This window comes from Mobula hypostoma, chromosome 20 (assembly GCF_963921235.1).
Source record: "Mobula hypostoma chromosome 20, sMobHyp1.1, whole genome shotgun sequence".
In the NCBI taxonomy this organism is placed as follows: domain Eukaryota; kingdom Metazoa; phylum Chordata; class Chondrichthyes; order Myliobatiformes; family Myliobatidae; genus Mobula; species Mobula hypostoma.
The window spans coordinates 12,462,820-12,477,993 of record NC_086116.1 but is presented as its reverse complement, the minus strand read 5'-3'; the positions used below and the strand labels follow the sequence as shown (position 1 = coordinate 12,477,993).

Here is a 15,174-nt window from a genome sequence, read left to right as displayed (position 1 = left end):
GATTTCTTTTACAGTTTGCCTGATGTATGGGTGAATGAAAATGACAGATCTCAACTAAGGACAAAAACAGTTCATTTATCAAAATTACCACAGGATGCTGCTTTACTACTTGACCCAAACATATACCGGTACGGTTGAAGTAACTTAAGCTATGCATCTAATTCATTGTACCTTGTATAGTAAACTTGTGTTCTTGGTGCAAGATGTGCCAATGTATGTATTGCCTGAGGGAACAGTAGTTCAGATAAACATCCCAATTTTCCGTTTCAAATTACTGTCTCCCCATCTCTTCTGGTATGAGCAGTTTGTTTTGGATCACTTTCTAAAACCTGTAATCTGATTTCCTGGGTAAAATGTGAGTACTTCGTGAGAATTCATTCAATTTGCCTTGAGGGCACCTCAGCAAATTTGTTTTCCATTTTCATAATCAGTGAAGATGATGTGGAGATATCATAATGAGTTTGAATGGACTAAAATCACCCTGATTTCAAGATGTATCATATTTGTATCCAGCGGAACATGCATTTCCTGTTTTGAAATGAGGTGGCAATTTGATTTTCTTTGAAATGTGAGAGGATAAGGCAATGTGAAGCATTTTTCAATGAAGCTTCCCATTCTGATATTTTAGATTGCAGTTTTTTTGTTGGCTAAATTTAGCTGGAAAAAAGTGCTGAATGACCAAGTCAAGCAGATTAAAAATGAGGATTTCAAACATTTGGGAACAACAAGTGCCTCAAATTTAAGGTAGCAATTAATAAGATAAACTTCCACTAATCACTTCACTGATTCAAAATTTGATTTAATTTGCACCTGCTGCCATATCCAGCAGCCTCCAAGCCCCATGGACTCCCCTCCTTTTTCATAACATCCTTAATATTTATGATTACTTATCCTAAACCTACAGTGTCTCAATTGCTCCTCCTGTCTTCTCCACCACCCTTTTACAAACTGCATTGAAGTTTTCTGCATTCTTTCCACAATCCAGTGTGTTTTTTTACACACATTTCTGCAATATCACCTACAATTTTCATCAATGTCCACGTGAAATTTATTTTGTGAAGCTGAAATAATAACTGACTGCTATAATTATATATTGGGGTAGTGAATATAGGTGTTTGAATATTGTCTACAGGCATTTAATATTTGAGTAGGGAACTTTGGAGGATTTGCACTTAAAGGAATGAGCAATTTTAAATGCTGCTCACAGCTTTTTGGACCTCTTTTACCATTTAAGTATATTTAGTTTATAAATTCTAGAATTCATGCAGATTGAAATTGGAAGATTTGAGAATGTAACCACTATTTTCTGCAGTTATGATCAAAAATGCACCAGTCAGCTGTCTTGTAGCTGGCACACCTTGCCATTGTTATACTCAGCATTTTAGCTTTCATTTCAAAAGAATTTCTTAAGTAAACTGACTATCATTCTTCTGGAGTAAAGACACCAAATTTTAAAATTTGCGATACATTTTTACCCCACAGAAATGAGAGTAAAGCAACGAGACTGAGTGGAAGCATCTTTTATATGGACTTTTGAAGGCAAGCCCAAAATTTATTGACATGAATTTATTGGTAGGCTGCCACCATGAAGTAAAGGGGCAGTCACAGGGCTGCTGGATAAGAAACTAGAGAACTTCAATGCAGCAGTAATAAAATAAAAGTAATAACCTATGAGGTGTTGTATTATTTCTTGGAGAAAGATGGGTGGTGTCCTCTCATTTAAATAGTTAGTGGTCGTCCTTTTTTGGTGTTTATAGCAAAGCTTTGGTTCATTGCTGTAATATTTGAGAAATGTGCTGTGGCCAGAGTGCCAGCAATAGAGGGAGTGAATACCTTTTATGTAAAAGGAGTGCCAGTCAAGCAGACTACTTTGTCCAGGATGGGTCAAAACATGGTGTTGGAATAGCACTATTTGTCTAGACAAGGGGAGTGTATTCCATAACACTCCTATCCTGTACCTTTTAAATAATGGAAAGTTGTTACAGAGTTGTTTTGTAAGTTGATCAGAGCATACTTGGCCTTCAGTCTGAAAAACAAAAGACTCGGCAGTGGAAAGAGAAACAGTTAGTTTCATGGAAGTGACCATTTATCTGACTTGGGAATGAGAGAAAGGTTTTAAATAGCAATGAGGATGAGAGATGGATAGATTTGAAGGAATATACCTGCTTGGTTGCTGTGGGGATAAGCTTTTGGTGAGCCCATTTGGTTTTCAGGTTAGTGAGAGGCCAAGGAAAAGGTCTGAGTCGGATGTAAAACTGCCTTTGTAGCTGCAGTTTGTCCTTGGCCTGCTGCGTTCACCAGCAACTTTGATGTATGTTGCTTGAATTTCCAGCATCTGCAGAATTCCTGTTGTTTTCATAGTTAACTAATGATTTGATATATTCTTTAAAAATTGTTTATTTTGATTTGATTTGTAGCATCCCAAGACTAGTTGTGGGTAATATAATGCTTCATAGGCCATAGTGATGCAGTATGTGAAGTTCTGTAGAGAACAATACTCTTTATGGGGCTTGGTAGGATGGATGAGCATTTGATGTTTCGCCTGACTGCCATGTTTGGAACCAGCCTCATCCACATACATATGCACATGCATGAAAAAGTTGCCCCTCAGGCCCTTTTAAAATTTTCCACTCTTACTTTAAAACTATGCCCTCTAGTTTTTTTTTGATCCTACTCCCGGGGGGGGGGCGGGGGGGAATTCAAGCATTCTCCCTTTGTCTGTCCCTCATTATTTTATGAACTACTAAGGTCAAAATATTAAATATAGCTTAAAGCACAAGAGAATAATTTTGGAATTTGCAAGTGAACAAAGTATTGCTAAGTTTTAGTCAATGTCAATGAACCCATTAAAGTGAATGCTGTCTCACTATTTGGGTCATCCATCTTTTGCCATATAGTGGTAGGATCTAGAACCTTTAACTCAGCAGTTTATCTTTCACTTGGATGGATCCTTCAAGTGGAGAAGAATAATCTGCAGTCCATCTGATTTCTGAGGAACTGCTGACCAGAGAAACTGCATTTGTACTGCCTATAACCACCTGGCATGAATTATTGAAGGAAGTAAACAGATGATATTACATCCTTAAGATGCCTAGCACCTTGGTTAAATACTCCTTGTCCATGCAAATAAACTACCAACAGAAAATGGTAAAGTCGCATTTAATATGACAATCTGCATTGTGGTAAAAAATAATTGTAAATGATCTTCTGTCATGAATTTTCACTTTGTCAGATACACTAATGACATTGTGAGGCTCAGGTACATAACATTATTGGAGGTTATTATTAAATATTGCACTGGGTATTCGGTACAATTACAAGTTTTTGGAATGCTGCCTTCTGGGTGCAGATTCTTGATCTTTTTGATCATTTAAAGTTCAAAGGGTAAATTTGAAGCACAGTGGAGGTAGAGAGGAGTAGCTCATTGTTGCCATTTTTATTTTACGGTCTGTTGAAGCACAAAGTAATGGAATTATGCAGTTTTCAAAGTATTTGGGGGGGGGGTTATAAGTAGATCCTAATGTATATTTCATGTCCTTCAACTGCTAACTTTACCATTCCGAGAAGTAAACATGTTTTACCAATGCCAATTGTTGAATGATTTAAGTTGACTCTGTGGAGTAGTCCTGGTAATGTTCTCCAATTTCTTCTGTGCTACATTAATCATTGTATTTGTGCTGCTGAGCTCATCAATTTCATCAACTTTGTCTCCAACTTCCACCCTGATCTTATATTCTCTTGCGCTCTCTCTCTTCCCCCCCCCCCCCCATAAACTACAGATTGCCACGGCTAATTTGACTATACCTCTTCCCACCGGAAATCCTTTAAAAATGCTATTCCCCTTTCTTAGTTTCTTCATTGTAGCTGCATCTGTTCCCAGGACGAGGCTTTTGCTTCCAGGTCATAAGAGCCGTCCTCCTTCAAAGAACGGAGTTTTCTTTTCTCCACTATTGTTGTTGCCCTCACCCCCATTCCTCTATTTCGCAGACATCCTTGCTCACCCCATCTTTAATATCACCGGCATATGCCATGAAATTTGTTAGTGCAACAGTACAAAGCAATACATGAGATAGGAAAAAAAAATAGATCAATTGCAGTAAGTATGTATTTATATTAAATAATTAAATTTAAAATGGTGTGTTACGTACCCCGTAACTGGGTTGCCAAACCAGTAGAAATGGACCACTTAGTTGGAGTCTGGATTACTGGAACTAAGAAAGTTTTATTAAAGAAATAAGTAACACAGTACTCTAATAGTAAGGATATAAATGCAACAGGTTAGTAATGAATAAACACACATGTACACAGAACTAGGATAATAGGATCAATCAAGCTCTATCGCAGTCTAGGGGTAAAATTTCAGTTCAGTTTCAGTTCGCAGTAATCGCCGTCGTGCCGTTGGGGAGAGAGAGAGAGAGAGCGAATGCTAATATTCAAATGGGATTCAACAGACCTTTGATATTCCTCGGTTAGCTTTCAGCGCGAGCCCTTTTTAATGTCTTCTGAGGTCACCGACTGTGACCCCTCCGTTCCGGATACAATCGTTCTTCTGCGGTGAACCCGACACCCAGGCAAGGGTGGACACACACACCAGGTTCCCACCGACCGTACCGTCTCACCCTGTGTGTCTTTGGTTGGTCCCGCGACCAGACCTCCAAAACTCTCACCAACTTGTGGGGGCACACCGCACTTCCAGGGTCTCGTTGTCTCGTGGTGTCGTGGTGTGTCTCCTGCCTTAGCGAACCTGTTCCTTTTATCCCCCTGTTGGGGTATCGCCTGTCCATCAAACTTCAAATAGTTCAGGTTCAAAGCAACCGGTCTCTGACAATACTCGGAACTGTGTCTCCTTTTGGTTAATCCCTCTTGTCTCTCTCTTATTAGCATTTTGAATGTTTCCCCCATTTGTCTCTCGCTTATCTCTCTTATTGGCATCTTCTGATAACTTGGTCACAGGTGCAAAAACAGAAATAGTGTTAAAACAATAGTGAGGTAGTTTTCATGGGTTCAATGTCAATTTAGGAATCTGATGGCAGAGGGGAAGAACCTAACACATCTTTACCTCCTCCCCACCCCCACTCTCTGCAGGGTAGATCCCTCAGTGATTCCCTTGTCCATTTGTCTCTCCCCACTAATCTCCCTCCTGGCAGATATCCCTGCAAGCCACAGAGGTGCTATACCTGTCCATTCACCACCTTCTTCACCTCCATTCAGGGACCAAGCAGACCTTCCAGGTGAGGTAACACTTCATCTGTTGGGGTTGTTCATTGTAACCAGTGCTCGTGATGCGACCTCTATATTGGTGATAGATGACATAAATTGGGGGATCGTTTTGTCAAGAACTTCCCATCTTCCAAAAGAGGAATTGCCCAGTGGCCATGTCGGTCCATGGCCTCCTCTTCTGCCATGATAAGGCCACTCTCATTTGTGTAAGGGACTTGTTGGGTATCACCGAAAAAAAAAAAGTGACCAGTTCTGGAGTCATGCCTGGATGTCAAATCTGCAATCTGAAAACATGCTCATGGCTGAAATTGCTTGGTAGAAATAAGATTGGGCGGTGTTGGCATGGTGTATTTTGTGAAATATGGTAAGTGCTTATGGCCAAATGCAGGCTGAGTTGATTTGTGACTGAATTGTTTATGGCAATTTAAATCCGATCTTTGATCTTGTCCATTCTACAGAGAGTAATGCTTAACTTTTGCAGGAAGTAAGAATGAGACCTGCGCTGGTGTGACGCACTTTGGGGTTTCCCTTTGGTTGATTCTGAGATTATAATATGTGGGAAAGAATGCTTCCCTGAGAAACCAGATCCTTCACTGAGCCTTAGGATGTGGCAAACCAAGCAAGCACTTGTAATATTTGAGCAAAATTCAGATGGTCATCTGAAAACATGGTTTTTGTTTTGCTAGACGGGTGTCAATAAAACCATACTGTCACATCTCATGTTTTCTTTAGTTTGAGCACGCTAGTAAATTAAACTGTCGAGTTTCCAAAATCATAAACTAATGCGTGGATACAAGCAGAATGGAAAATGGTAGGTAGAGAATGTAATTTTATTTATTTACTGAGTTGCACCTGCAAAATATTTTTACATTTTATAAAACTGACATTGTGTCATAACTAGAAAATACTTTTAAAAAAATTAACAAAAGACAGTGCTTACAAATAAGAAACTAGTAAAGAAAAAGAAAGCTGGCTGACATGGTAAATATTTTGTCACCCTAATACAGGGAAAGATATTGTCAAGTTGGAAAGGGTACAGAAGAGATTTTGCTCTGGGTTTGGGAGTCCAAACCTAGAGGGTGCAGATACAAGATAGAACGGGCAGATTTAAAAGACACCCAAAGCATCTTCTTTTACGCAGATGGTAGTGAGGATCTGGAAGGAAGGAATAGAGGAAGTGGTTGAAGTGGATACAGATGTAAAATTTAAGAGACATTTGTTTAGGTACCTGGAGGTGAATGTCTTGAGTCCCAAACACAGGCAACAGCAGGAAAGATGCCGTGGTTGGCGTGGATCAGTTTGGCTGAAGAGCCTCTTTTTTTCCTTTTTTTATTGCTTTCTTGCATTTCCGAAGAGAAAACATTCCAGAAGAGTCTGTAAAGATGGCTCTTCAACTTGCTTCAGTGCTAGAATGCTCATCCACTGGCCAGTTGTTGATAACTCGTTGATCTTTCTCCCCACATTGTTTTTCTCTTGATAGCCTGACTGGCAAAGTGCATACATTTGCCAACCCTACAATATCTGATGCCTGAATTAGTTCATTTCAAGGTTAGTGTCTTGGAACTAAATCGCAAAGATGACCTTTTTGGAATGGGGGAATGAAACAATAGAGATCGGGATGCTGCATAGGAGATGTGTTTCTTCCTAGTTGGTGCTTGGGTTTTCCTACAGGCCTGGAATCCATTACTGGAAATTGTAATAATTTGTCTTGTATGAATATCCTGATGGATTGTGGTCGAAATTTGGATTTGGCCAACTGAGTGTTTACTCAACATTGAATCTAAATGCAGTGGATTCAGGTCCACTTTCAGAGACTTGAGTACAAACAATCCAGGTTAGAAATCAAATGCACTTATGAAGTGCTTCACAGTCAGAGGTGCCATCTTTAAGTAATAGATCTGTTTCATCTGATGGTACAAACGAGGAGAAATGCCTCAGCGATTTTTGTTATCCTGACAAACATTTATCGAAAATCAACATCACTATAATAAATCTGTTTGTGAAAACATTCTTGTTTACAGACCTTGTTCTGCACTTGTATTGCAAAATTCTTTGGGAACCCTTGGGTTGGAGAGATCTGAAATTAGGCTAAGTAGTTGAGTATTTTCAAGTCTGAGGTTGATAGATTTCTATAAGCTTGTTTGATTGGCAATTGAGAGCAGCTTGGCTGGTGGATCAGCTGTGATCTTGTTGGCTGTAATGGCAATTTTGTAAATGTTTGGAAATAATGTACAGTGGCTCATTTTCCATTTCTAGTCTGCTCCATGAGTTTTTTTTTTAAAGCAAAGATGGAGAGAAAAAATACATTCATGTATCCATTATTTCAGGAAAGTGGGAGGCATGCTTTTTAAAAAAAAAAGTTAGGCTGGTATTATTAAGCCGTGCAGAAAGCACTTTCCTGAGCATTCTGAAAGTGTAGAATGTTCAGGGTACATTGAACAAGGTACAGAATGTTCTGGGGTATAGATGAAATTTGCCTTTTAAACTTTCTTTTTTAAAAAAAAACTTAGTCTGTCTACAAATGCTGATATTATGATCCTTGTATCATTGTTTTTACTATCCCAATTCTTGTGCCTGTTTATAAAAAAAAATCCGCTGATGCACCCCTGGGCATGTATTACATGCTTAAGCCAGTCGTGATGCCATGGTGCTTGTTACTTTTGCACCTCCTAACTCTTCAGCTGGTTGTGCTGAATGAATTCAACAGTGTACCCACTTTGCTTCACAAATTTCATTGAATTTTGCTAATTATACTGGAGAGTATTCAAAGATATGTGAATTTCAGATGTGCAATCAATGTATAATTATGCTCACTTATTGCACTCTTATCTTAAACATTTCAGCTCCAAAAATCCCTTGACATTACATCTCTTTTTACAATTTAAGTTTGACTTGCAGGAGGTAAACTTAAGTTATTGACCAAGGTGCTAACGGATCTGAGAAAACCAGATTTCCACTGCTGACTATTGATCATTGACATTCTGTTATTGTTACATTGAAACTGAGCTAATCAAATTTTCACTAATTTTTGTTAACCTTCGAGTAGTAGAAGCATGTTTTTTCTTCCCATCCTTCCCATATTTCCTTTATGTTTTAATGTTTTGTTTGTAAACCTTTTACTGCTAATTAAATGCAAAATCAAGTTTCTTTTTGCTTCCTACTCGAAGAACTCTCCCAAAGACTGGTTTTCATTGATTATAATGCAAAGATGTTTTGTATCAGTGACACCATCACCCAACATTGATCTGGAAACACTGCAAAACAGACTTCTGAAAGATGAGCATCCTGGGCAACATAGTACTCCTAGCATTTCTACTTGCTGTGTATGTAGAAGTTCATCGTGAGCAGGGCATGTCACTTTAATAGCATCAATCTTACCTGTCTCCTGCTTCACCCCTGCAATAGATAGGAACATTTATTGTTTTATTTTAATTATAGTTTTTGTGCACTTAAAATGCTGCATTTGTGCTTGATAGAAATGCTTTTGAGTTTTCTTAAAGCTTTTTATCAATAGTTACCTAAATTTGTCTTAAAAGACTTTTTAAGAATAATGCTACATTAGATTACGTAACCTTGAGATTTATTAAATGATATATATTGGCATCCTTTTAAGAGCCTGTCTTTTCAGTGGGTCACAAATAGAATGAGGTCTTAATCACTGCAAATCAAATAGTACAATTTTGTGCTGCAGCAGTGTATTGTACTTCTGAATAATTCGGCTTTGAGCTGTTTTTACTTGTGCTGACAGGCCGACTGGCTTCCTACAACATTATGAACATGGCTCCATGGTTGACACATGACAACTAAACTTCATATAAGTCTAGAAGAAGCAGCACAGGTAGGGCTAAAATAAAACTCGATCTGCATTCTACTAGTATTGTTACAAGTGTACCCAAAAGGCAGGTCACATTTTTTTACAGAGAAGTTCTGTTTTTAATCCTTAAAGTAGAAGTATTTTACAAAATTCCGTGTGTCACATACAGCCTTCAATGAATCGTAATATATATTTATCTATCCTTTGTTTGAATTTTCCATTTGACCCCTTTGCCACCTATAAATCGAAGTACAGGAAAATAACATTATAGTTTCAACAACATCAAAGAAAAAAAATTTCAAAATGGACCCAAGCCACATCAACTTTGAGATTTTGGATTGCATTTATTGTTTTGCATAATGAAAACTTGTAAGGCAGCCTATTTAATTATTTTAAAATAACAATTTTGTATTTATTACTTGCAATTGAATAGCTCTTAGTGAAATAAATTCAAGGAAGGGAATACAAGGCGTATAAAAGCTGATCCTAGGCTCTTTTTTTTGTTCATTGTTGAGGCTTAAAAAGTCTGTCATGCTGATGTACTGATTTGAAATCATTGTGTTTTTGCTGTTTGTACTAAAAGGGCAGAATGATAATTCTTTTAGACTATGGCAAATATGTTCTTTATCAGGCGACCTACCTTTTTTTTGCATTGCTTAGCAAAAGCTTGTTCTATAATACTCTTCTCCCTCTGCTAGATTCCTGTCTTGCAGAAACACCAGAAAATTACAATACTGCAAGGTGAACCATGATCTTGATGGTGGCATTCTTTTCATAATACTGCCCCTTCCAAACTTCAAGTAGCAAGGTTTTGGTTTTGCCAATTTTACCTTTCCTTTTCTGTACCTGGTCCCCTTTGGAGGTCTAAAGATTTCAACGTCAGTTGACACAGATGTCAAATGTATAGTGGTTGGATACAGAAAATATCTGCGAGGCAAATCAAATCTAAATTTAAATCTTATTAGGAAGCTGAAATGTTAAAGAAAATGTATTTTGCTTGATTCAAGGTACTGGTCAGGTACTGTCATGAATAATTATGAGACATTGGAATGAAAATATGGTTAGAGTGCAATACAGATTCAAAATGCTCAAAGTATTGCAGGTGCTAGAAATTTGAAATTCTGACAGGGATCCTAAGCAAGGCAGTCAGTGTCTCTGAAGGGAGAAACAGTGAACATTTTCAGACTGATCGCCTTTTTCAGTACCTGTGAAAGATCATTGACTTAAATGGTAGCTCTCTTTCTCCAGGAAAGCTGTTTGACTTGTGAGTATTTTGTTCTTTTGTGTGTTTTACTTTCACTAGAATTGTACCAAGGTTAGTAAGAGTAGTTCATGAGGAGAGGTTTCCAAAACACAAAGCTTTTTATTTCTTGATTGTTCCCCCCCGCCCCAGTTTGGTGTTTTGAAATGAATTGATAATTGGTGAATAAGTTTTGCTGACTGAAGAAGTTGTTTTTGTTAAGGAAACATCAGAGCCAGGCCATTCAGGAGAGAATTTAGGAAACTTCCTCAAAACAAAAGTAGATGTCTTTACGTTTACTTTAGTTTAAAACCATAGTTTTTGCTGGAATATGCTTCATGTATGGAGCAAAGCAGGTAGATGGAGTTAAGTATGGTCATGGTCTCTTTGAAGAATATAGCAAGTGTAAGGGACCGAGTCTTCCTCTGAAAGGTTTAGAAGTTGTTAAATTCAAGGATGTAATTTCTGCCCCCCACCCAACTGGGAACAATTTTGAATTTGATCAAGATCAGCACAAATAGTGTGCTTTGGCCAGACAATCATATCCCGTTTTCTAAAATTTTTCATAAGAGAACAGCTAGTCTTTTTATGTTCTTGTCAGACCTCTTTTCCTCGAAGAAAATAAATAACTTTCCTCAGAAGAGACCACTACAATATGGTTCGATATTTCTGGTATTGCATTTTGTTAATTAAAGGCTATTCATTATGAGCAGGAAACTGACTATTTTGGAGTCGGATGCACACTTGTACATTTTGGAAAGCGTGAGAAACCCAGTAGTGACGTGGTCACTTTTGGCTTTTTCTGGGAGGGGTTTTGGGGGAAAGTGGATGGAAATTTTAAGTAGTAAATATTCTTTCTGCATTTCTTTTCACCATTATTTTGCACATTTCCCCCTTGATTTCTACTTTAAGATTTGTGACACTACAACATGACGAACAAAATCCAACTTTTTGTTTTGTTACTGATCCGCAGATGTTTATGGCATAGATGAACATTTGAGGTTTTTTGTCTTTGCTGACCTTTTACTGGAGAAATCCAGTACATTGCTTTGCTCCTTCCTGATAACAGTATCTTCGTGATTCAGGTGCTTAAGCACTATATTTTTAAATGAATGCAATTATCAACAACTTTGTAGCAAAGCAGTCTATTGATAAAGGCACAAGTGTGCATCAGTAATCAATTTTAAGTATGGGAACAGTTTATCTAATAGTGTGTGTGTGTGTATATGTGTGTGTGTATAAAAGAAAACAACACACTGATTTAAATAATTTAAAATCAATTAAAAGTTCAATTATTTTCTGTTCCTGCAATAAGTGACTTTTTTCTTCTGCAGTTCTTTACTTTTTAAAATAACTTTTTTTTCCCCCTCCTATTCGCCCCACAACCCCTCCCACAGGACGATGCCACAGAAGAGGCTGAAAAGGAGGTAAGATCAGATCCAGGAACCAAAATGGTGTTCAATTTAGCCGCCAAGACTGGGATAGAATATTGCACATTAGAATCAGTTGTTCCCCCAGTCTTAACTCGTTATTGTACTAAAAGCAGATTTTGGGAGAATGGATCTGAAGCTTCAGTTGGGTTGGCACACCACCCTTTTCGACGATACAATGGAAAAAAACTACAGGGAATGCTTGACATCTATTGGGAGAAAGAGCAATGAGGAACTTTCTCCAGAGACTTGTTTGCTCGCTGTTTCAGGCTTTTTAATCTCAATTCAGGATTTCAATTTTCACAAGGGTTTCCAAACAAAAAACATGTAGCTCTTTGTTGAAATGCAGAGAATTATTTTCCCTGGTTGTTACGTATGGAGAAATGCCTCAATGTAACTGGACGCACTGTATTGTTTTTGTTCTTTAATCTGTATCTTTCAAACAGCTTGATGGTAAAAGGACACAAGTTTAAGATACGTGAATATTTAAACTTGAAATCAGTCTTTAAAAATGGAACTGATCTCGGACATTGAAAGTGGATTACTTTCCACCACCAATTTAGGATGCCAATTTTCTGGGGGAGTAAAGGCTGGAATGTTTTAATTCAATGCACCAAAGCTTGCTGCATAGAAGATCTTAGAGTCGAAATTAACCAACTGTTTGCATAGTTGTTAATCTTCATGCTTATGTATACACATGAAAAGAGCCTGTATTTTTACTTGTATGAAAATGAGATTTCTAGAATATTCTGTAACATCCTAGACATAGTTTCAGAAGGCGTAAAGAGTTGCATATAGTTAATAGTAAATTGCCTGTAAATATTTCTGCAGATTTGTAATATATTTTTATACTTTAAAATGTACTGTAGATTTTAATTTTGGTTTATCTTTTAGAAGCATGGAAGCAAATTTTGAAATGTATATATTATGGTAGAACAAATGTTGAAGGATAATGTAATTCACTTGAACTGGCAGAATACCTGTTAACAAACCTTCCTTGGATCCCAGAAAAAATAGCACCTTTCCTAATTATAAGTATAAATGGACGTTTGCAGTTTGCTGCAAATGTCTAATACTACTGCTCATGTCTTAAAGTTTTGTTCAGGATATAATCAACATGACTTGGATTTTGTCCTTAAACTGTACAGAAGGCTGGTTTTCATTGACAAATGCAGGCTTCTTTAAAAAGGCCTTCTGTAAAGGATCCTTGTTTCATTCAGTTGTAAGCCCTTCATGTAACGTATCTTCACCCGAGCACTTCATTTGTATCCACTGCTTTGTTCTGCGTCTAAATCAATGCCACTGCTTTATCAGCTATTTTTTTTATATAATAAAGTACCAACTGGAAGGTTTTGTATTTCCTGTTATCTTTAGTTGATGTGTACTTGTGTAATTTGAATCAAATAGTTACACTATTAAGTGAAATCTGGTCAATTACAAACAGTTGGAATGCACTTTATCCAATGACAGAGGAAACTCTTAAACTGAGTTGGCCAATTTATGCTGTAGAATGTAGATTGTATTAAGCCAAGGTGATCTCCCTCTACATTACATGGGAGTCTTTCTTGTATCCCCACCCATCTCATCTAATCTTTCAGTACAACTTTTGTAAGAAAGGAGTAAGTACCTAAATTCTCTTCAAATGAATCAGTTACTTGCTACAAATTTTTCATTAAATGGTTCAAAGAATGAAGGTTTTTAAAAATTAATATTTTAAGTTTCTTTTACTTATCACATGCATTGAAACATTCAGTGAATTGTGTTTGCAGTAACAACCAACACGGCCTGAGGATATGCTGTGGTGGCAGCCCGTGATCTTTAATCATACTCTGACCCTTTCTTTCTTTTTAAATCTTTTTATTGAATAAGTATACAAAAAGGTAAACCATATAAACATTAATACAATGTTAAAATATAATAAAATTCCAGAAGGTATCAATACCAAAAAAAATACTACAAACAATGTAATTTAAACATAAAAAACCAAGATAACATAATAGTATACTAAATTTTATATATATATCAATGGAAAAAAAAGAAAAAAAAAAACCCCAAAAAAAACCCACCGTGCAACTAACTAAAAGCAAAGCAAAGCAATGGGCTAACTTGAAACCAAACAGAGTTAAACTTAAAATCACGTCCTCAATCCCGACCTCCATTAAAAACAGTGAAAAAAAACAAGAAGGGTATGTATTACATTAAATGAAAGTATCGAATAAAAGGTCCCCAAATCTGTTCAAATTTAAATGAAGAATCATAAAGGTTGCTTCTAATTTTCTCCAGATTCAAACATAAAATCGTCTGAGAGAACCAAAAAAAGGTAGTTGGAGCATTAAGCTCTTTCCAATGTTGTAAAATACATCTTTTCGCCATTAAAGTAAGAAATGCGATCATTCTACGGGCTGAAGGGGAAAAATTACTAGAAATTTTAGGAAGTCCAAAGATAGCAGTAATAGGGTGAGGAGAGATATCTATATTTAATACCTTAGAAATAATATTAAAAATATCTCTCCAAAAAGTTTCCAAAGTAGGACAAGACCAAAACATATGAGTTAAAGAGGCTATCTGCCCCGAACATCTATCACAAAAAGGATTAATATGCGAGTAAAAACGCGCTAACTTATCTTTGGACATATGTGCTCTATGAACCACTTTAAATTGAATTAGGGAATGTTTAGCACAAATAGAGGAAGTATTAACTAATTGTAAAATCTGCCCCCAATCATCCACAGAAATGGTGAGCCCCAATTCCTGTTCCCAATCTACCCTAATCTTATCAAATGGAGCTTTCCTAAGTTTCATAATAATATTATAAATCATAGCCGATGCACCTTTCTGACATGGATTGAGGTTAATTATCGAATCTAAAATATATGTAGGAGGAAGCATTGGAAAGGAAGAAAGTATAGTACTTAGGAAATTTCTAACTTGTAAATATCTAAAAAAATGTATTCTTGATAAATTATATTTATTAGATAATTGTTCAAAAGACATAAGGGAACCATCTAAAAATAAATCCAAAAACCGTAAAATACCCTTAGTCTTCCAGGTTTGAAAAGCGCGATCTGTAAAAGAGGGAGGAAAAAATGTTACCTAAAATAGGAATCGCTAACCCGAATTGATTAAGATCAAAAAATTTTCTGAATTGAAACCAAATGCGCAAAGCATATTTAACTATCGGGTTAGAGACCTGCTTAAGGCGTTTCGAATCAAAAGGGAGAGAGGAGCCTAAAATAGAGCCAAGTGTATAACCCTGAACAGATTGTAGTTCCAATGCTACCCATTTAGGAATAGATTGTATATCCTGATCAAGTAACCAAAATTTCATATGTCGAATATTAATAGCCCAATAATAGAATCTAAAGTTAGGTAATGCTAAACCTCCATCTCTCTTAGCTTTCTGTAAATGTATTTTACCCAGTCTCGGATTCTTATTCTGCCAAATAAATGAAGAAATTTTAGAGTCAACT

General features: G+C 36.8%; 1 protein-coding gene across 5 annotated transcripts in view; it reads left to right on the top strand.

The window, feature by feature from the left end:
- Window positions 1-13,048, top strand: part of aebp2 (AE binding protein 2) — an 81,512-nt gene extending 68,464 nt beyond the window's left edge. Inside the window, exons 7-9 of one of the 5 annotated variants that reach the window (XM_063072400.1) lie at window positions 15-128; window positions 8,969-9,058; window positions 11,672-13,048. In XM_063072400.1, coding sequence (XP_062928470.1) covers window positions 15-128; window positions 8,969-9,020 — 166 coding nt within the window. In that variant the 3' untranslated portion in view covers window positions 9,021-9,058; window positions 11,672-13,048. Of the gene's footprint in view, window positions 1-14; window positions 129-1,482; window positions 2,674-5,085; window positions 5,232-8,968; window positions 9,059-11,671 lie in introns of those variants that run through there. The other 4 variants (XM_063072402.1, XM_063072401.1, XM_063072399.1 and 1 more) reach the window with 4 other exon arrangements.
- Window positions 13,049-15,174: the final 2,126 nt, after the last annotated feature.